Below are 22627 nucleotides of genomic sequence, written 5' to 3' on the forward strand. Positions count from 1 at the left end.
TTGCCGTGCAGTATTGATGTTATGTTGCTCATGACCGTTTTCGTTATGCTGCAACGATGTTATTGAAACAACATTGCAATACTGATGTGACATTGCTAAAGGCCGGCTTCGTTATTTTGCAACAATATTACAGAAACAACATTAAAAAAAAAAACGTGATATTGCAATGGTGCAGCACTGCCAATGACCAGTTACTTTACAGTGTAGCAACGTTACAAAAGCAACACCGGAGGAGCACTACAGTCTTGGTGATATATATGTGCAAGCGAAGACAGTATGCTTCATATTCAGTAATCGTCCTGGGCAGACTTCAGGGGAATGGTGCCGACATTCGTCTGGAAAGCCTACCGGGAAGCTCTGGGAAATCCGCAGACAGCACCCGTGTTCGAACCCGTGTTACCTCCTCCCAGTCTTTGCACGGAAGGCTATCATTCTAGCCACTATGTCACGCGAGGGCTCAAGGGCTGTGGTCGCACTGATGCTGTGGAAGAACGCCATATCCAGGGTCAGCGCGCATTCACATGTGCGTAAAAATTGGATTGTAATTAATTTCAAGTTCTCGGTCAGATTAATTTCCTTTGAGATTATGTTGTCCTCGTCTCGATCCTTTTGTCCATAGTCATCTCCCATAGTGCGTCCGCAGTGTTGTTCCAGAATGTCTCTCACAGTCTGAATTAATGCTCCCCATAATGGTCACACTAATTGTAATGTTACCTCACTGCGGCATGTGAAACATTGCCTGAGTAATACAATCATAACATAATCGTAATGTTTCTAAAATGGATCGTCTCAAAATGCTGCACAAACATTGAACTAGAGGCATTGTGGTAACATTCCACATGTGCATGAAACGTTGCCGCAACATTTGAACACGTAGTCAAAAACAAAGTGATAAATGACGTGTGAACGTCACGGGAAGTTCCGAACATTTCATTCATTGTTTATTGGTGGGAATTACAGATAGAACAAGATCGTGCAAACATTGTGTTACTGAAGCACTCGGAGCAAGTGCCTCAGAAATGCTGCATGCAAAACAATGCAACATTGCAGCAGTGTGAGGGAAGGAGTTGGAAGGGGTTGCAAGGAGGCAACTCCTTCCTACATTCTACCGGTTCGCTGGATTTCTACCCATCTATATTGCAGCAGTATGTTTGTTTCGATGTTGCTGCAATGTTTCAGACGTTGCCTAGACGTAACATTTCTAAGCTGCGACGTTTCCTCAATGTACCATGTGCAACATTGCCCTCGCGAGAGAATCACACTGTTAGCTCTACGCATCATTCGAAATACAGCCGACACATTGATATAATGATAGTGTTGCAACGCCATGATTAGGTCAATAATGCACTGTTTTGTGAGCAATGCTATTGCAACATTGCATTAAAATTGATTGCAAACACCACATCAGCAATGTAAATCTGCGACATTTCTTTAGTGTAACACACGCACATTGCTTCTGAAACCCAATCACACTGTTAGCTCTACGCATCTTTTGAAATACGGCAAAAACACTGAAATAAAGATATTGTACAATCGTTGAATTTACGTCGCTGGTTAAGAGGACATACCACCTCCTGTTTTCTATGTGAACTTTGCATAGGTTTTGTGGCTGAACTACGAGACAGATCGGAATGCGGAAACTTTCATCGGAAAGGTGACGTCAAGATCTCTTAACTCTGGGAACTGAAATATCGCTCTAGCGCTGTAATTGTTTTTAAAAAGAAAAAGAATCGAATTTTGTCGCTACCCAGCTTCAAAAAATCAAAATAAATAAATGAAAGCAAATAAAAACAATCCGCTTCTGAGGTTAACCGGGAACATGTTGCAGGATTCAAATGACGCGTTTTTTGTGTGTTCTTAGCATCCTGTTTTTCCGAAAAAGAATTAAAAGTGAGTACAGGCATGCATCCAAGGCGTTTATCACTGATTCCGGAAGATGGCGCCGTCCGCTCGCAGCGCCCGAACGTAGTCCGCTTGTAAACATCCGCGTATTGCGCAGCAGCTGATCGGCGTCCGTGGTTTCGGTTCGTCCTGAAGTGACCAATTCGTGGCTAAGTTACGCGTTTTTTTCCACTTTCTTGTCCTGTTCATTTGCTCTCTGTCCTTCTGTGTTTTCTGCGTGTTCATAATATTTACCCATTATGGCTCGAAGTCACGTCTACGGACAACGGAAACGTAAGAAGAAGGACTTCGCGAATTTACGTGGTAGAGGCAGGCATGTGACGGAACCTGCGGATTTGAGAGATTTTGGTAATGCAGGATGCTCCAGCCGTGCTGTTCCGAGTGATTGTTGCACTTCGACGACTCCACATCGCGCAGATACCGTTGTAGGCTGAACCTTTGGTGGTAGTGTTGTTCCTCAAACTGTAAGTGATGCCGGTCGGAATGCTTGTTTCGCTTCGAGCACAAGCGAAATTCGTCCTTCAAATTCGTCATTTGCTGATTCAGCTGAGGTAGATAATGTAGTCCCCTGCAGTTCAGGTTGTGACGAGCTTGCCGGTTCCAGAGCAAGTCCCGTTCCAACCACTGCCGCTGTTACACCCAGCCGATCTCCATCTTTCGATACTGGCAATGTTCACCAGACACAGAGTCAGCGCACAAGCAGTGTGAATGGTCGGCGTATAGTGGAGATTGATCACTTCTTCTCGTCTGCAAAGTTTGTCGGTACATAGTCCGTTTGGTTGCGGCCTGGCTGACATGGAAATTGTATCAGAACATCGGCGAGGTCTGTGTAGCTCTTTCAGTTTGAAGTGCAGGATGTGTCTGAGGAAAGATGTAGTCACAACGGAGGCACCAGTTGATCAACTTGTTCAACAACGCATGGACGTCAATTCCTCAGCAGTGAACGGTATCGTGTCTATAGGTTCTGGTTTCTCAGGCCTTCTCGAGCTCCGAGGTGCTTTGGACATACCCGGCATGGCTAGTAGCACGTCCAGTAAGTATCAGGATATTGTTGCTAAAGGAATCGATAAAACAGCTTGGGAAGAAATAAGAAAAGCAGGCATTGAGGAAGCTTGGTTAGCTATAGGGAGGCTGGGGACGTCGATGCTGACGGTTTTCCTATAATTACGGTCGTTGCCGATGGTGCTTGGTGCAAGCGTTCATACAAGAACAAGTACGACGCTCTTTCTGGCTTGGTAAGCAAATATTTTTATCTACACTAAATAAAGGTGCCCGAAAAAGAAGGATTTATCTTGCACACCGCTTGGCAGACGGGATATACAGGAAGTCAAGTTGCGGAAAGAACACTATGAGCATTTATTTGGAGGAAAAAGTTGACCCCTCTGGTGCTATTAGTGGCACTGCTGTCTTTTGGTAAACATACTTACTAGAGTGGTATACATCCTGTGGCATGAGTTTGTACGATACGCATACAGATGCATAATTCCTGGAAACATTGTCATTGCGGGTAGAGTTTTGTGGAATACAATCCTGACATTTTTTCGTTCTTGCAGGCTGTAATTGTTGGGTACCGCACAAAGAAAGTACTGTTCCTAGGCGTCCGGAACTAATTTTGTACACTGTGCGCAAGTTGCAAGGCAGGGTCGAGCCCAAAAAAGCATCTGTGCTTCAAGAACTGGGACAGCAGCTCTACCAGTATGGAGAAGGATATCGTCGTTGAAGGCTTCAGGCGCAGCATTGAGTTGCACGGGGTAAAGTACTTGCAGTTGATCGCTGACGGTGATTCGAGCACATACAAGCCAATTCTTGAAGCTGCACCGTACCAGCATCAGGTAGTTCAGAAGATAGATAGAATGTCGCAACCACCTTCTTCGAAACTAGGTAAGTCGTCTTCGAGATATTGCTTTGGCAAAGAGAACAACCCCCATTCCCCCATCGCTGAAGAAGCTACTTCTCGATAATGCTGTTCGACTAAGAGTTGGAGTTGCTAGGGCTATTCACTATCGCAAAGAGCAGGCTGAGTTCAGCAAACAAGATCAGATTCGGAACCTGGTGTGGTGTAGTGAGAGGAAGATGATGTAGCCACATCATGGGGGCACGTGAATAAAGTGGAAGACGAGGAAGTCTTCTTTTGGGAACAGGCTTACAGGAGATCGGACATAGTTTCTTCCGCTCTGAGATACAGGTGGAGACACCACATTAATTTTTGGCGACGAGCCTGGTGAGAACCTAATACTATTTCCCTTGACCTCGATCGTACCATGTCTGGTTTACCTCCACCGCCTTTCTTTCTGTCCACGCCTGGGAGGCCAGCAATGCCATGGCAGTCATGGCGGAAGACGTTCGAAAACTACGTGCTCGCCGCTGGTTTTGAGTCCACAGCAGTAGCCCGCAAGGCGGCAATCCTGTATCATTGCCTAGGCACTGAAGGTCAACGACTTTTCGACCTACTACCTTCGCCTTCAGCAGATTCAGAAGCTCCTGATTCTTCACAAACTGATGCGTACAATAGCGCTCTGCAGAAGTTGGATTTGCACTACGCAGTTGCAGCTAACCCTATCGCCGAACGTCATCGTTTCCGCCAGCGTAGCCAGCACTACGGCGAATCTCTTGATGATTTCGTCATTGGACTTCGGAAACTTGCAAATACCTGCGATTTCGGATCGACTTCGGATCTTATGATTCGTGACCAAATCGTTGAGTCTACAAACATTCCGCACTTACGTGATCGTCTACTTCTGGAAGGACCGTCGCTTACTTTGGCGAGAACAGTACAGATTGCACGCCAGCTAGAACAAGTTCACCGAGACGTAAGAGAGTTCGCGAATACTACTGAAAATACAGTTCAACGACTTTTCAAGAAAAGCACGAAGAAATCTGTCAGCAACCGACAGAAGACTGGACCGTTGAAGCCACGGCACACTCAAGCGGGATCTCACTGCTATCGTTGCGGGTCTTCCTTTCACCTCGCTAATTCGCCATCGTGTAAAGCACGAAACCAGAAATGTTTCTCCTGCGGCAAGGTAGGACATTTTGCTCCTGTATGCCGATCTACAAAACCTCTACAACAATTGACGTCATCGCAGTCGCCTGGAGAGGCAGAAATCTTCGACACAAACCCAACGGTGCTACAACTTCACACCCGGGAAGAGAGGAAAACTGGAATATACGTTACGCTGAACGTTGAAGACAGACGCATGCAGTTTTTGATCGACACAGGTTCTTCAGTGTCAGTTATGTGCCATGACACGTACGACTCCATGTTTGCGTCGCAGCATCCGTTACAGCCGGCAACTGTTCGCCTACTGGACTTCTCGAAACGCCATATTCCAGTACTGGGATGCTTTCCAGCGCAAGTAGCTTACAAAGATAAGGCGACGTGCCTCGTATTTTACGTTGTGCAGGATGGCACTTCACTTTTGGGTCTGGATGCACTTACGTCCTTAGGAATAAACATCGACGGCATGCAACTCTCATGTTTCAACACAGCTACAACTTCAACACCTTTGCCAGCGGAGCTCACAGAAGAATTCTTCCAACTTTTCGACGGCAGACCTGGTTTAGCAAGAAACTACGTGCACAGAGTCACAGTGCGTCACAATGTTGCGCCGGTGACGTCGAAGCTCCGACGTCTACCCCAAACTGTACGCGAGAAAGTGTCTGAGGAACTTCGACGATTAGAAGCGGATGATATTATTGAAAGGATAACAGCATCTGAATGGGTGTCTCCGATCGTTGTTGTCAAGAAAAAGAATGGCAACATCCGTCTTTGCGTCGATCTTCGGGAGGCAAACAAGGCAGTAGTTCCAGATTGTTTTCCTCTTCCTCACACAGAGGAACTCTTGAACGCTTTGTCTGGCGCCAAACGCTTCACGAAGCTTGATCTAGCTTCTGCATATCACCAAGTCCTACTCCACCCAGAGAGCCGCGACTTGACTGCTTTCATAACACACGAAGGACTTTTCCGTTTCAAACGAGTGTGTTTTGGCCTTGCTTCCGCACCGTCCGCTTTTCAGCACATGATGTCCCTGGTATTACAAGGTTGCAAAGGAGTACTATTTTACATTGATGATATCATCATTTACGGCCGAACGGAGGAAGAACACATGCAGAACGTCCGCGCCGTTTTACGACGCCTTGCTTCCGAGGGACTCAAACTCAACGACAAATGTCTGTTTAATGTCAGTGAATTACCTTTTTTGGGTCACACAGTCACTTCTTCGGGATTACTACCGCAACAGACAGCAGTTACCGCCATTGAAAAGGCACCACCTCCCAAGGACCTGAAGTCGCTTCGCTCATTCCTCGGGTTGGCTGGGTATTATTCAAAGTTCATACCCCATTATGCCGAAGTGGTAGAGCCGATGCGTGACCTGCTACGCCGAAAGCAGCCTTTTGCTTGGACTGCTGCTGCTGACCAAGGCTTCAAGCAAGTGAAGAAGCTTTTGGTGACCTGCCCGAATCTCACCATGTTCAATCCTACCCTTCCAGTGACCGTTACAACTGATGCCTCCTCGTACGGGTTGGGTGCAGTTCTTCAGCAGCACGATGGCTCACAGCTCCGAACCGTTGCATTTGGTTCACGTACACTATCGGAACAAGAACGAAAATACTCCGTGGGTGAACGCGAAGCCCTGGCATGCCTTTGGGCATGTGAATACTGGCATATATACCTGTGGGGTCGACCATTTACATTATGCACCGACCATAAGGCCTTGGTTACACTTCTTGGTTCGCAAGGTTCAGGGCATCGTCCTCTGCGCATTTCGAGGTGGTCTGCACGTTTGTTCTACTACAACTTCACCGTACAATACAAGAAAGGCGCCGAGAATTGTGTCGCCGATGCTCTTTCAAGACTTCCCTTGCCAGCGCAAGATACTTCGGAGGAAGAAGTAATTTGCATAGTGTCTGCAGTAACGAAGCAAGAGATACAAAGCGCCACACGCAGCGATCCCATATTGCAAGAGGTAATGCAGCACGTGAAGAATGACTCGTGGCCATCTTCAGGATCACGCTCCGAAGACATTCTTCCGTTTTATCGATGTCGTGCAGAACTTTCAGTCATGAACGAACTTTTGTTACGAGGTGATCGTGTGATTGTGCCCATGGCGTTGACAAGCCGTTTCCTGGAGCTCGCTCATGAGACTCATCCTGGGATTGTCCGCACAAAACAAAGACTCCGAGAGCAGTACTGGTGGCCTGGCATGGATAAACGAGTGGAACAACTCGTCGGCTCTTGCAACGTTTGTCAGTCTGCTGACAAATCAGCGAAAACAACTGTGCCACCACTGCACCCAGTCCCGTTCCCAACTGCGCCGTGGTCAAAACTTGCTATCGACATTGTTGGACCTTTCGACCATTTACCAGCTCATTGCAAGTACGCCATCACACTGGTAGATTACCACAGCAAATGGCCTGAGATTGCTTTCGCTTCATCAGTTACAACATCTGCGATTACTAACTTTCTTAAACACGTATTCAGCAGAGAAGGCTTTCCGGACGAAATCGTTACTGACAATGGTCCTCAATTTGTTGCAACAGAATTCAAGGATTTTCTCCACCAGCGTGGCATTCGGCATTCCAACGTATCACTGTACTACCCTCAAGCAAACGGGTTGGTCGAAAGATTTAATGGTGTCTTGAAGAACATCATTCAACTATCCGCATTGGAGAGCAAGCCTATTTCTCCTGCGGTTCTGGAGTACCTCACAGTATACAGAGCAACACCGCATGCTACCACGGGGGTACCACCAGCAGTTCTACTTCATGGAAGAAATTTGCGAACACGCCTACACATCGCGGGTTATAACCAAACTCATCTCTACAGCTCAACACCGCAGAGTGCGGTACTTGAAGAACGCGTCAAGGTGAGGCAGTCCAAACAGAAAGTGTACACAGACAATCGTCGTGGGTCCCATGCAAGAAATTACGCTGTAGGTGACTATGTGCGTGTCCGTAATCCGCGTCGGCAACGGAAAGGTACTTTCCGATTCAGCCCTCCTCTGAAAATCATCGCTACACGAGGCCCTTTGTCCTTTCTTTTGGAGGACGGGAAGGTTTGGCATTCATCTAAATTTGCACCTGTGGCAGCATCCAGCGTCAGCAATCGCACATGGAACCCTTGGTTTTCCGTGGAATTTCCAGCAGAGCCCCAGCCTCGTCCCTTGGACTTTACATCTGCACCAGTGACTTCACCATTGCCTGCACTTCGACGCAGTACAAGGAATCGACGACCACCGGTTCGCTACGAGGCTACATGAAAGAACTAGAATTTTGTGTGGGATTTTTATTGGGTTTATTTGGGTTTATTTCCGTTACGGAACAGTTTGTCTACAAGGGGGAAGATGTGGTGTAGTGAGAGGAAGATGATGTAGCCACATCATGGGGGCACGTGAATAAAGTGGAAGACGAGGAAGTCTTCTTTTGGGAACAGGCTTACAGGAGATCGGACATAGTTTCTTCCGCTCTGAGATACAGGTGGAGACACCACACCTGGTGGCTGATATCCGTAATGGGCCACTCCATGTGTTCAGCGACCACATAATGTGCGGGTTACTTTTGCAGTGGTACAAATATTTACAAAATACGTGAAAGAAGGGGAAGTCAATCACGTCACAGAGCTCAGGAAATGCGGACTTTTCAATGAAATCCTTGTAGCGATGAGTCGTTTCGCAAACAATGGTAGCAGCTTGATCCTTGACGTTAACAATAATGCTGCAGAACATTTCAATTCTCTCGTTGCAAAGTTTTCCGGCGGGAAAAGAATAAACTTTTCCCAGAGGGGATCATTCGGAATGCGGGCTTCAGGGGCTGTCGTGTCTTTCAACTCTAAGCAGTACCATCGTGCTGTACATAAGGCAGTGTACAACACCAGCCCTGGGAGGTATGCAAAAATTATGCTGAAGCGTAAAGCAGCTGTTCGTGCTGCTTGCATAAGGCATCGGATTTCTGGGGCTGTTCGCTGTAAGCGTTCACTTGAAGGTGCGCCTTGCAAGCGTACTTCCAGCGACAACCACTATGGTTCCATAGTGGATGCCAATGGTGTACAAGAGAGTATTAGATGAAAATCGTCCGGTGGTCCACCACAATTGATATGTTTGTTGAGTTTCAACAGGTGATAATACATCAGACCTTGCACGACAATATTGAACTTCAGCTCATTCGACATCACTAACTGGTAGAATAAAATAATTGCGTTGCCGTGGTAGTGGAACATATCATGTGATAAGATTTTATGTACTTCCCATCTCAGATATGTGCAATTTCAACAAATCCGTAATGAATCGTGCGATATAGCCCGCTTGTATATGATAATTTGATCCGACTGCTTTCTTGATGAACGCAATGCCCATTGCAATGATTACAATTACATCTGGTCTAGTGTATTTCAATTCTTCGTTAGCAAACCTCAAAAACTCCGCCATCAATCCCAGTGGCCCTTCCGACGTTGATGTGCAGATATTTTTATAAGTATTGTAGATTCGGCATATAAATTCTTGCACCTTCAGTTATGTAGTTTGTACCATATCTCTGAATACGACCATGTCTAGGACGTATTGAAATGCAGCGATAATGAAATCGTTTCGCGGCTCCTCCTTTTCGAAGCAGTTTTTTATCACATCTTCCCATGACTTATGGTATCGAGTACAAAATCTGTCCATCTTTTCAATGTAGAGCAATTGTCTCTTCTGGTTTCAAGTGCACGTCTACACTTAATTAAAAGCATATCTATGTTTATTTTATTGATTAAAATTTTATTATCTGGTTTAGAATGCTATAATCTCCACCTGTCGTCAGAATTATTGTTTTGATTTTGTTTCAGGTATTGACTCGACTGATATTCTATGAGTTGTGAACTTACTGCCTGAAATAATTATTGTCTTGTATTTGTTTCAATTGTTCACTCGATTGACATAAGTAAAAATAATCTCTGAGTTGGGAATGCCTCATAACTCTGAGTTGCATTTCACATTCATTCCCAGAAATCCGGGACACAGTTTCTTAAAGTTGGCTTGACCGGCGTACTCGCTGCCCTCCATTGAAGCAATGCATTCCACCTGGATTTGTTAGAATATCTGTTGACGCTGAGCTTTAGAAAGAAAAGCCCACACATGGGTGTTGCTGTGAGAGGCCCATCGACGGTGTACTAGTGGAATGGAAGCGCAAGAGCCTCACAGTTTTGTTCCTGGAGGACTTATTTTCGCCGTGTTGGCTTCATGGCAGAATGCACTGGTGTGCTATTTTAGTTGTACTTGGCTAAAACAGTGGGTTCTCCGGAAAATGCGCATGTAGGACATGAAAGTTGAATGCGTCTGTATCTGCATTCCTGGAGGAAGCACGTATGGCATCGTTGGCTCAGTCGTAAAGTGCTGGTCACTACTTTCGGGGTCCGTGGTTCAATCCTCGGTCTTCTCGGCTTCTTTTTTTTTCTTTTTTCTTTTTCTTTTGTTGAGGTAGTTTAAGAGAGGTAGGTATGAGAGTAACGGCAGGGCGAGAGCGTCAGAGTTTCGGCTTAACAATGCTGTGCTGGATCTATATCACACTACATGGCGTTCAGTTTGATTTAGTTGCCCTAATGCTGTGCGACAGCCTGTGCAGTTAATATGTGAATTGCAGCTGACTTCTCCTTGCACTCCCACTTACTTCACCGCTACAGCAATCCCCGTTTTGCACAATACCACCCGCGTTTGTTGTAATGTAGATTATTGTCAATCATTTAAAATAAATTTAGGACTTGTGGCATAAACGCCCTTTCTTGACTGTGAACTCCAGGTCGATGTGACAACGGAATCAATTATGTGGGTAAACTTTGACGCGCTCTAATGGCTAAGGGTAATTAAGATGAACTAATTACCACGCGTGTTTGTTGTAGCGCTGATACATGATACATTTACCATAAATTTCGGACCTGTAACGAATGCAAACATCTCAGGGAAAAGAGCTGTAACTTAAACGTCCCTGTCAAGGTGGAACTCATCAAATTTCCATTGATAGAGGTCGACATGACACGGAATCGACACGCGGGAACACTTTAACGCGCTATAATGGGGAAACTAATTGAAATGCACAAAGTGCCACGCGTGTTTGTTGTAGTGTAGATGCTTGTCCATCATTTACCATCAATTTGAAACATGTGGCTTAAACGTCCTTTGTTCCCTGTCAAGGCGGAACTCATCAAATTTTCATTGATAGAGGTCGACCTGACACGGAATCGTCACGCGAGTACACTTTAACGCTCTGTAATGGGGAAACTAATTGAAATGCACAGAGTGCCACGCGTATTTGTTGTAGTGTAGATGCTTGTACATCATTTACAATATATTTGAAAGATGTGGCTTAAACGTCCTTTGTTCCCAGTCAAGGCGGAACTCATGAAATTTACATTGATAGAGGTCGACCTCACATGGAATCGTCAGGCGGTACACTTTAACGCGCTATAATGATGAAACTGGTTGAAATGCACAAAGTGCTACGTGTGTTTGTGATGTGATGTGATGTGATGTGAATAAAGAAAAAAATGCTCATCAAATTTTCATTCATCGAGATCGATATGACGACGGAGTCCTGGTGAAAGCCAACTTGGACGCGCTCTATAATGGTGAAACTAAATAGGATGGACAAAGTTACTAGCATGTTTTTTTGTCATGTAGATTTTTTTATATAATGTAGATCGAACTTGTGGCTTAAACGTCCGTTGTTCCCTGTAAACTCAACAAATTTTCATTCGAGGTCAATGTGACGACGGAACCAATTATGCGGGTCAGCTTTGACTCGCTCTAATGGTAATTGGAATTAAGGTGAAGAAATTCCTACGCATGCTTTTCGCAGTGTAGATGTATTTCAATGATTTAACATAAATTCCGGACATGTGGCTTAAACTTCCTTTATTCTGTACCTCGCCAAATTTTTCGTTCTCATGCAGCATTGTGCAAGGCCGTAACCTCCTTACGGGTTAACTCGTTCTTATAGCAAAATAATGAATATGTTAAAAATACCATGCGTGTTTATTGTCATATACATGGTGTCCCAGCTAAATGTTACCATATTTTTTAAAAGTATATCTATAACTTTTTCCGAGATGAAATCAATTGCAATATATCATATGCTGAAGGGCGCTCTCTGGGAAGGCATTAGGAGACTTCTAAGGCAATGTCTTAACTAACTTTCAATAATTAACTTTTTCATTATGAATGCTACGAAGTTGTTCCTACAACTTCTAACTGAAACTACAAATACATTACTGTAAAAGCCTGGCAGATAACAAAAAGGCAATCACCGATTCCGCTGCTTAATAAATGTCTGCGTTGTATCAGATTTTAACCAGAGAAAAACAACCAGTACGCTAGGAAGCGGGGGCCCCCATGTTTTGAGGAACAGCGTGATGCCAGTATCGTCAAACGGTGACAGTGAAGGGGATAGGAAAAAGCGGCTGCCGAACTCGCGACAACTCTCGACGATAGTGCATTTTCGCTCATTTTTTAAGGGCACAGAGAAGTGTTACTGTTTCGATTCTAGACTTCTCCGGGTTGTGTTCTCCCAATTTGGAATTGCGTGCTCAGCTTGTTTTCAGGAATTATGAAGATTGATTACAAAAATAATTAACGATCGCACTAATTACATTGATAATACACATACCGTCCACAACTATTGCACTCGAGACATTGTGCTGCTTGGGCATCTCTCTTCCTTTTGTCTTTGATTCGAGCGCCTATTTGAGCAACGCCTACAGGATATGGAGAAGGCCTGTCCCTTGCGTCACATTGGAAGGCCTGCTGTTACTATTGTGGTTGCTGCCATGAAGTAAATGAAAGAACGAACGAGAAGAAAGCTCGAAGCAGGTCGCAGGCCTCCATATAGGTGACGTAAGCGTGCATGCCCGACATTATTTAGGAAGTGTTGGTTTCGGCACTTTCTTGTGCCGAACGCGACTCTGCTTTCACCTCTAGATGTTCTGAAAATAAGCAGTCTTCCGCTTGTTTATTTTCTTATTTTTATTTCTCTAAGGGAGGGAGTTGATAACCGACAAGCATTCTTGATGGTGCCGGGAAGAGACTAAGACGCAAAATTTGGAATTAAGCATTGAAGTGCCCTCATGATAAGGCCAAGAACAAACTGAAGCGTACGATACAGTGATCACTGAGTAACAAGGTGCAAGTAACAAAGTGAGGTGCGGTTACTGAATTCGCTTTCTTAGGTTATAGAGCATAATTTCTTTTCAGCATAATGTAGGATAATTTCTGGGCTTTTCCTCAGACGCTGTCACACATACGTCGGCACATTTCCCTCAGAAGTCGCCCCAGGACGCACATTGGTCATCGTCGACGGCATCCCCATTCCCCACAGAGAGAACAAAACATGCACCAGGGCTAGCCTTACAAGTGGCAATCACCCCGTTCCACACGCTACGAGCAGCACCCCAGAACTCTGAGCAGCAGCACAGCGAAGAAAAGTTTGACAAAGCTTATCAAAGCTGATTCATCACGTTTTCATTCTGCGCTGGGCAATTGCTGCTGATAGCCGGGCTCCGCGCGCGATATATGATGTACAAATTCCCTTTCTCGTCTGCCCACGTCTCATTCCATCTTCCTTCCTCCTCGCCGCATACTTTTCTTTCAAGTTGGCTTTCTTTCCGACCGGAAATGGCGGGTTTCCGCAGGCACCGTAACTCCATGGATTCGGTGATCGATTTAGTCTCTTCGGTCGAAGAAGCGAAGGAAAATAGCGATGGCTGTCTTCCTGGACATCAAACGGGCGTACGATTCCGTAAGCCATCCCTGTGTTATTCATGGGTTGTTACAGGCCCAGGTGCCTCATAGGGCATTGACGTGGCTCTCCGACTTCCTCCGTCAACGGAAGATTTTCGTCACTACAGGCGAGGGGGACACGGAAAAGATCACTGTGCCACAGGGAGTTCCTCAGGGAAGTGTCCTTAGCCCCCTGTTATTCAACATTGTCTTGATGGGCCTCAAGGAGTGCCTTCCTCGGAGGGTGCATCTGTCCATCTATGCTGATGATATTTGCGTCTGGACTGTTCGCAAGTCCCGCCCTGCAATTCAGCGTCGGCTCCAGAGCTCACTTGATGCCATACATGCCTACTTCCTGAACGCAGGGATGGACATCTCCACTGAGAAAAGTGCTACCCTTCCGTTTACCCGGAAAGAGATGCGCTAGTTCCAAGTACACATCGGGGGGTCCCCGTTAAGGCAGGTCAGGCACCACAGGTTCCTCGGTGTTGTGTTGGACCGCAACCTGTCGTGGGCAAGACACATTGACTATCTCTCTTCAAAGGCGCAACGTTGGGGAAATGTGATACGTCACTTTGCCGGCTTGCGCTGTGGATGTACTGAGCGGGACCTTCTTGCACTCCACAAAGCGCTTGTTCGTGGCTCAGTAGTCTACAGCCTTCCTGTGTTGCATGGACTATCACGGACGTCCGAACACAAGCTCCGTTGCGTCTTGGCGCGCAGCTTGTGGACCTGTCTTGGCGTTCCGCGTTGCGCTGAGACGAAGATGGTGGTAGCCGAGGCCAGGGAACTCCCAATTGGCGTCCTCCGCAAGAGAGAAACTTTCCGCCACTACTTGCGATTGCGCGCTCACCATCGCCGTCACCCACTGGTACAGAAGCTTCGTAAGCGAAACCGCAGCAAAATCGCGCAGTGTGCGCAAGAACTAACGGACCATATACCTGCCTTCACGGTTGCCCCATCCGCTTCTTCAGTAGCGCCATGGACACTGCCGAAACCATCCATATTGTCTCACATCCCGGGGATCAAGGGGCCGAAGAGCCAAACCCCTGCTCCAGTCCTCAAGCAGGCTACTCCGGAGTGGATAGACGCTACATACGGAAACCAAACCGCTGTATATACGGACGGTTCCTCCACTACAGGCGGCTCATCTGCGGCATTTGTAATCCCAGAGGAGTCAATTTCACGTGGGTTCCGCCTATCGCACCGCACCTCGGCCACCTCTGCGGAGTTGTATGCCATCCTGCTATTCCTAAGGTCTATTTTGGATCACCACCCCCGCCTCTGGGTGGTTTACACAGATTCGCGGGCAGCGCTGCAGTGCATAGACAACATGGGCATCCGTGGCTCCTTGGCTCCGGTGGTAGTGAACATCCTGACGACACTCAAGGTTTTAGAAGACAGGGGCCACCGGCTCACCCTCCAATGGGTCCCTAGCCACATTGGAATAAGAGGCAATGAGGTAGCGGATCGGGCAGCTGCTGCAGCTCACCATCGCCGCTCAGCAGTCTCCATCATACTTTCGAATGGAGATAGGCGCTCCCTCTTGTCCGCGTTGACGTCGCCCTGGGCCCATCAGGAATGGTGTCATGACATCACCCGGTGGTCGCTTCTGTATGCTGTTGACCCAACGCTTTCATTTGACATGCCAAGCGGTTTCCCTCGCCTCTTTACGTCTCTAGTGCATCGTTTAAGACTTAGCGTCGCATTCACCCCTGCACTCCGGTATAGGCTAGGCCACAGCACCACGGCGCTGTGTACAACTTGTGGTTTACCGGCAACAATCCGACACATTCTCGAAGACTGCAGCCAGTACGTACGCGAGCGACGGGCCTTTAAATCTCAACTTGAAATGTTGGATCAGAGGCCATTCAACATCTGCAAAGTTCTCGGCCCATGGAGTAACCCTGGACACCAGTGCCGTGCACTTGGCGCTCTTCTTTCCTTTCTGAGGGCCACCGGCCCCCTTCACGAACTGTAGGGATTTCGTTCCCTCGTCATCCTTTCATGTGAACCTTTTTGGAATGGGGTAGGGTCCTGCACTCAACGCAGGGAACCATCCCACATCATTATCATCCATTCATCTATGTTGTTGTTGTTGTTTGGCTTTCTTACACGTTCTTCTGCTATCAGGCAGAACCTGCATCAGAGGAGGTGTCCCTGAATTCTGGTCATGTGATATTTCTGTGTGGCTCATTAGAAATTTCTGTTGCAAGATATTACAAAAATTGATGTAATTAAATTTGTTTCTCGTTTTTTGATTGAGTATCGTTGCTACCAATTAATAATTTGGACTTTCTCTACATGTTCAATAACAATATTGCATCTCTACAAACTTAGTCGACTTGACAACCACTTTGACGAAAGATTTCCGTCTCAAGGAAAGGATGTGAAAAGATAGTGACCCCCGCGAGTGATATCGACATCTATTTGCGCTGCACAATAAAATATATCGCCTTTGAACACTCTTATCTGACCTCTAGAGCGCCCCGTTTGCTGGACGAAGTAATATAGCCCCTAACCCTTTGAGTGATAAAGCATGCGCGGTGCTATGGCCACATAGATAGAGACATAAAGTCTCCCGGCTTTGAGGAAAAGAGTGAAAACAGTGCATATTTTCTACGTCTTGGATACCTCCATCAAGGTTCGTAGTGTTTGTTGGAATTAAAATTGTATATTGGTCGATTTTATGATGGTTCAATGATAGATTATTATCCTCTGTTGTTGTTTACGTGTCGCCGCGTGTTCCTCTGTTCTTCAGCGTTATGTCTGTGCTATATGGTAACATTTCGCCTTTTGATAGATTGCTTAGCTATTATTTCTCGATGTGTTGGATGGTGCGCAGGTTTGGCTCTCTATTAATTGTAGCTGTTGATTGTGTTGTTTCTCGTTATTTCCTTACGTCTATGCTGTTCACTTAATAAGAAATTAAAAGTTGAGTAATGTTGGAATATGAAATTGAGATTCTCTATTGCGCTCGAAATGTTATGACAGATATTCACGCTAATGCCATGATGGTTCTCACGTATAGGAATATTAGACTTTTTATAATACAACTTGTAATTTGATTGTCATCATATTGATTAAGAATATCTTGTTTGTAGTGGTATAGATTTTATTTCCTCTTGTGTTCTTGTCGTTCGTGTTCCGCGGTCTTCCATACATCTATCGGCACCCGTCTTCAACAAATCAGGGCAGATATCATTAGATCTGGTTGTTGGCTAGGAGCGTGCTATGTGGTGAAGTTCATTTTTAACATGTCTATTTTCTGATGAGTTTGATTTTTTCTTCTGATTTTCTGAATGATAGATTGCTATGTTGTTTTGATTAGGAATATCTTCTTTGTAGTGGTATAGATCTTATTTCCTCTTGTGTTCGTGTCCCATAGTCTTCCGGGGTCTCTGCTGTTCACAGTTAATTACATACAACTATCAGAACTTCTCGCTATTGCACTGATGGTTCTCACGTATAGGAATATTAGACTTTTTATAACACAGCTTATAATTTTGTTTATAATCATATTGATTAAGAATATCTTCTTTGATTAAATGTGTTGATCGTTTCTCGTTTTGATATGGTGTAGCTATTATTTCCCTACATGCTATGTGTTGATCGTGTTGATTCGAATTATTGCCTTATGCCTGCGCTATTCACTTCAATAGAAATTGATTAATTAAATTTGTGTCATATTGGAATATTAAACTTAGCTTCCATATTGTGCTCGAAATTACTTACATCTATCAGGTTCCCACATCTCAGACTTTCTATAATAAAACTTGTAATTTTGATTGTAATCGTAATGATTAAGAACATCTTCTTTGATTAAATGTGTTATCACTTCTGATTCATTGAAAACTTGTGTGTATGATTACAGTTAATAAAAAATATTGTGGTTGATCTGTGATACCTATTCAATGCTATTGTATCGTACCTTTAATGCGTATATTCTTTGTTACGTGTTTTGTGTTTCTTCTGCTTCAGATTTTTGGCTAAGTTTCTCCCATTCATGCAGAGCCATAACATAATTTCTGACACTAATGACTTTAATAAATATATTTTCACTTGCACTTTTGTGTATGGCTATCCTTTGCTTGTAAACAGCCTACTGCACACCTGTTGTAGCACAGATTGAAAAATGACGAAAGTCGACCCAGGCTGAAAAATGTGAGCTGGTAAGCGCGCACGCAGCCCTCCGGCCACGCGCCATCCACCGGTAAGCGCCTCCACCCGAGCGCCGCCCGCCGGGTACGGGAAAAAATACGCGACCCAAGTCGGCCAAGGCTAAAAAATGTCGAAAGAAGTCGGCCCCAGGTTGAAAAATATGAGAGGGTAAACGCGCACGCAGCCCTCCCCCGCCGATAAGCGCGCGGACAACCCTCCGCACACGCGCCGCGCGGGGAAAAATACGCGCAGGGCTCAGGGCATGGCCCAGGGGTCCAGGTTGTAGTTTCGCCCCCCCGAAGCCTCGGCCCGCCCTCCTACTACTAACGTGGTTGGTGGATTCGAAAGATTCGATTCGCAGTTTTGGGCAATTGGATTCGTATTCGCGAATCCCTGCCTAGGATTCCACATCCCTAAATTTTATTTATACATACATCTTTGGGCATTTTTGATTCCATCTGCTTACGTTACGTGATTAAAAGTTCATACCGGCAGCCGTCTGTTACGAAGAAGCGGTCCTGCCGCGGCCAATCAGATCTGCCAGCAACCATTTCTGCAGTTTTTAGCCTTCCCAACATGCCTCTCTCCATGCAGAAGACGTTGATAACAGCTGGCGCAAAATCCGTCATATTGGTCTGTCACCAGTGATATCCGTTTCAATGCAAATCAATGTAGTTTCTCCAAAATGGTGGCACCCAGTAAATATAAGGGTGAGGTGTAAGTACTGGATGGCCTGCAATAATAGGGAACTGTATTTCGACCTGTGGTTGGCTAGATACCTCAAAAAGTGGGTGGAGCCTCAGGTACATGCAGGTCCCATTAATGGCCAGACTCCCTTCTAATACACGGTCCCGAGGAAAAACGGCTCGGGGCGACGCCTGGTGGCAAGTAATCCTCAATTCGTCAAACAACCGTGGTACGTGTTCCCAACTAACTTGCTGCTCCAGATGGCTACGTAGCCGTCACGTAGCCAAATTCAGACCCAGGGCTATCCGCATGCAATGTAGTTTTGCTGCGGTTCTTGAGGACCAATGCGGAGTTCCTGACCGCTTCGACACAGTGTTACCCGTGATTTTCAATTTTAAATTTTTCTAGAAAGCCATGAGCGCATTTTCGACGCAAATTGTGACGTAAGAAAATTAGGGTCCAGGCCCCTGAATAGATAAATCTTCCGAAATTGCGCCTCTACTGCTATTCTTAGAACTAGGCAACTATAGTCTAATCCAAATTGAAACCCATTCTGGCAACCTGTAGCCCAAACTGAGCCCGCATTACCTGGTGCACTCTGGCGATGAGAACAGTCTCTTTGCCTTGGTCGTAGTTTGGCAGTAGATGAATGTCCCAGAGCGGTTTGTCGACGTTCATGCCTTTCGACATGATGCCCATGATGTAACCATTGAGTTGCTGAACGTTCTTCACGTGCCGTGTGTCTTCTATGACGTGACGTTCGATGCGGAATGTGTCATCTTCCACCCAAGTGAACCCGCCCACCACCGGGATGATTTTACGGGTGAACCTACGCGTCATGTCATGAGAACAATGAAATATACACGTGAATGTATTTACGATGGACAAGAGTCAAAAGCTTCACTGTTAGGGGCCGGTTTCACCAACCCCGACTAACATTTGAACCGAGATCAGCTGTTCCTCAACTTGTCCCTTAACTCTGCTTCACCAAGGGTAGGTCTTGTCACTGAAACATTCATCATGTCACTAACGTGACATGCAAAAAGCGAATTGAGTGTTAACTTCAAGTTTTAGCGACCCGATCTCGTTTCAAAGTTAACCAGCGTTGGTGAAACCGTGCCTAGGACAGTCACCTCACCGTACCCTCTTAATTAATCCATGATGCAGTTGGGTACTATATGTACTAGATTGGTTTTGGGTTGCAACTTGAACATGGTGGCACATGCCTTCATTACTAGTCTTACAGATCAAAGCCTTGGCTCCTGGCTTGTCCCGCCTAATCTCACCATTAGGTGGGGATTAATCGGGGGAATTAGTTTGGTCCCACTATCCCATTGGCAATACATGAAAAGTTGTTAAAAGCTTATTAGTTGTTACAGTAGTAAGAGCACGGTATAGACAAAGCAGCTACAGCAATTTCGTACGCTTGAGCTCTCTTGGCGAAAACATTTGCTTGCAGTGGCTCCTGCGCAACTTCCTCTGAGGCGTTATAGGTCTCCTTTTGACTGCGCACCTGAAGTCTTCCAGACAACAAGGCACCTCTACAGATTACCTACTACAATAGACAGTAGCATACAGGTCGTGCTTCTACGAACGTGCAGTACAACGTCCAAGGAGATACAGAGTGCCACCCGACATTGCTGGCAAAGTTCCCTGCGTTATACTACTACGCAATCGCTTCGCTTTGACCACCTGCATTGTATCCACCGAAGGGTATAAGAAATCCATGGAAGACCTACGCAGTTGTGTCGGCTTTGCAAACAAGGGGGTCCCAACGCCAGGTCGAGTCTTACCGAACGATTTATTTATTTATTTGCCCTCAGGGCCGGAGCATTACTTATTATTAGTTTAACGAGCTTCCTTTGCTAGCCACATAGCGTTCTGTGAGATTCTGCAAACGTCATTGCACTACGTCGATGTAGGCGTTCTCCAGTTCAGGTGATGGCGTGCTCATTGATTATATACCAGCCTTGCTATTATAGTATAGCTAGAGTTTATTCAGAGCTACAGGCCTTTCGCTCAAAGAAGGAAGCACAGTATGTTCACTAGTTTTATACTTGACAAAATAGGGTCGAACCGCGCGTTACATCGACTCCTCAGTACTCGCAACAAGCGCTACGTGGGAGACGTAGCCTCGTAACCTCGGCATGGTAGGACATACCATGTGCTCACGTGTTACGAAATACATGCATGGTTATAGAATCATTTCAATGCAATCTTTAAGTGCGTGCTTCTGATAGGTCTTTTCAAACCGTCCCACGTGAAGTTTTTGACTACATCACAGGACACGTGCTGTACGTTCTACACGCAGGTAAACATGTGATAATTTAACTTAGCTTAACCATATCACGCAACCAATGGGAGTGTTCCGCTTGTCTACTTTGTTTCCACTTCAAGCTGACAGGATCACAAGCACCTGCTCGCACACGGAAAACCGCCAGCCATACTCGCACGTATATATGCGTGCGTATGCGCGCTGTGGCCTTCATTCTTCGGATCACATTCTTTTTCGATTAATCTTCAAAAATCATTTTGAGCGTGTTGTACTGTGTAGGCCAATTTTAATGGTACTGTATCATGCTTCCACGACCCGTTAAGCCCTGTCAGGGACGTACTTGACTTACCTCCTAAAGATCCTCTTTCCCTCGTCGTTCGTCTTATCCAACACCCTCTCCACAATAAGCCTCCCGAGATGAGTGGCAGAAAGCCCAGGATCGAGAAAGAACACACAATGCGCCACATGGAAGTTGAACTCCGAGTCATGCAACCAGAAGGTGTCCATGGGCGACACGAACCGTTTGTCATCTTCGCACAGGACTCCTTGTTGTGCCGAAGCACACGAAGTGCACACATGTCTAAGAAGTATGGAAAGTGGTAACAACGCTGCCAAAACAATCACTAACGGCAAACCAGTCACAACTGCGATTGACACGAACGCGACGGACGCAATGAAGCAGCCGGCTATGTTACGGTCCACGGGATGCGTCAAGGGCTTAACCGGGGCGCTTCGCATGTACGGTGGAAGTTCCTTGGAGGAGTCATCGCCTTGCGAAACATCGACTGTGATGCTGTCACTATGGCAGGTGGTGTCCCGTTGAGCTGGTGGGAGAGGTGACTTGTCGTGGACAAGACTGCCGTTCGCCATTGGAGGGTGGTGGCTTTAAGTGGGGACGTCATCGGAATGGCGGTGAGCGGAGATGGTGACCGGATTCAGGGCTTTCTGGAAAAAGGTGGTTGTGTATAGTACATGGAATTTAAACAAAGAATCTTGGTTGCGTATCCTGGTTCAGGTGAACTGGAAGCTACTGTGTCATCGCTTGGTACTCAGCGGGACTCTGGACGACCAGGGGTTCTCTGTAGCAGCTGAAGTAATTTATGTATGCTATAACTTCTAGATGCTGCAGTGTCCTGGTAAATATCATGTCGATTCATCGTGCTATAGTATGATATGTCCTCTCAGTACCGTTGTGCCCTTAGTAACAGACATATTTACAGATGTTACATATGTTATGCACAGGCTTAGCGTGTTTAGGTGTTGTATATAATGCACTTGTACATTACTCATCATCCTAGCTTCCTTTCATGACCCACTTCCTCTCATTATGTACATATCTTTCACATGCACTCTGTCATATCGCTTACATGCCCTAATACTCTTCATTAAAGGCTTTCAGAAAAAAAAAAAGAGAGAGAGAGAGAGAGTTAGGGCAGTGGCGGAGTGGCAACGCATTCTTTTCGCAACCTGAAGGGGCGTGGGATCGAATCCTAGGTGATCATTTTTTTCTTAGGCTTTTCCCGATGAGAGATTCCCGATGTCCTTGCGTGGCGGTCAAGCGTGACGAAAACCGGCGTATAAACACATTCTCTGTTAAAATAACCTCACTCACAATGGGTACGGTGTAAATTTGTTAGATAGCCCACAGAGATGTCGTTGTCTATGTTACACTAAACGACGTAAACTTTTACTCTTTTGCCGTGACTCTAGCTCTTTCGCAACATCTCGGGCCGCGAGTTCGCTTTAGGGAAAGTAATCCTGCTCCGTTTTGTTCTATGACGACCCTAAATTTCCTCGGGACAACCCAAAGCGTTTGGGCACACTATTATAAAAGCAAGCAACAGACGGCTTAAGAATA

General features: G+C 45.9%; 2 protein-coding genes across 4 annotated transcripts in view; one reads left to right on the forward strand and one right to left on the reverse strand.

The window, feature by feature from the left end:
• LOC135401776 (uncharacterized) overlaps positions 1-22627 on the reverse strand; it is an 86479-nt gene that overhangs the window by 25846 nt on the left and 38006 nt on the right. For all 3 annotated transcript variants that reach the window (XM_064634354.1, XM_064634355.1, XM_064634356.1), the window contains exons 2-3: positions 21119-21714; positions 19083-19323 (exon numbers count right to left, since the gene is read on the reverse strand). In XM_064634354.1, the coding sequence (XP_064490424.1) occupies positions 19083-19323; positions 21119-21639 (762 nt within the window). In that variant the 5' untranslated portion in view covers positions 21640-21714. The remainder of the gene's footprint in view (positions 1-19082; positions 19324-21118; positions 21715-22627) is intronic.
• Positions 3962-8337, forward strand: LOC135401774 (uncharacterized protein K02A2.6-like). The gene has a single exon (XM_064634353.1). It carries the CDS (start codon positions 4164-4166, stop codon positions 8160-8162), a length of 3999 nt encoding a protein of 1332 aa, XP_064490423.1. The 5' UTR covers positions 3962-4163; the 3' UTR covers positions 8163-8337.

This window comes from Ornithodoros turicata, chromosome 7 (genome assembly GCF_037126465.1).
Source record: "Ornithodoros turicata isolate Travis chromosome 7, ASM3712646v1, whole genome shotgun sequence".
Taxonomy (NCBI): domain Eukaryota; kingdom Metazoa; phylum Arthropoda; class Arachnida; order Ixodida; family Argasidae; genus Ornithodoros; species Ornithodoros turicata.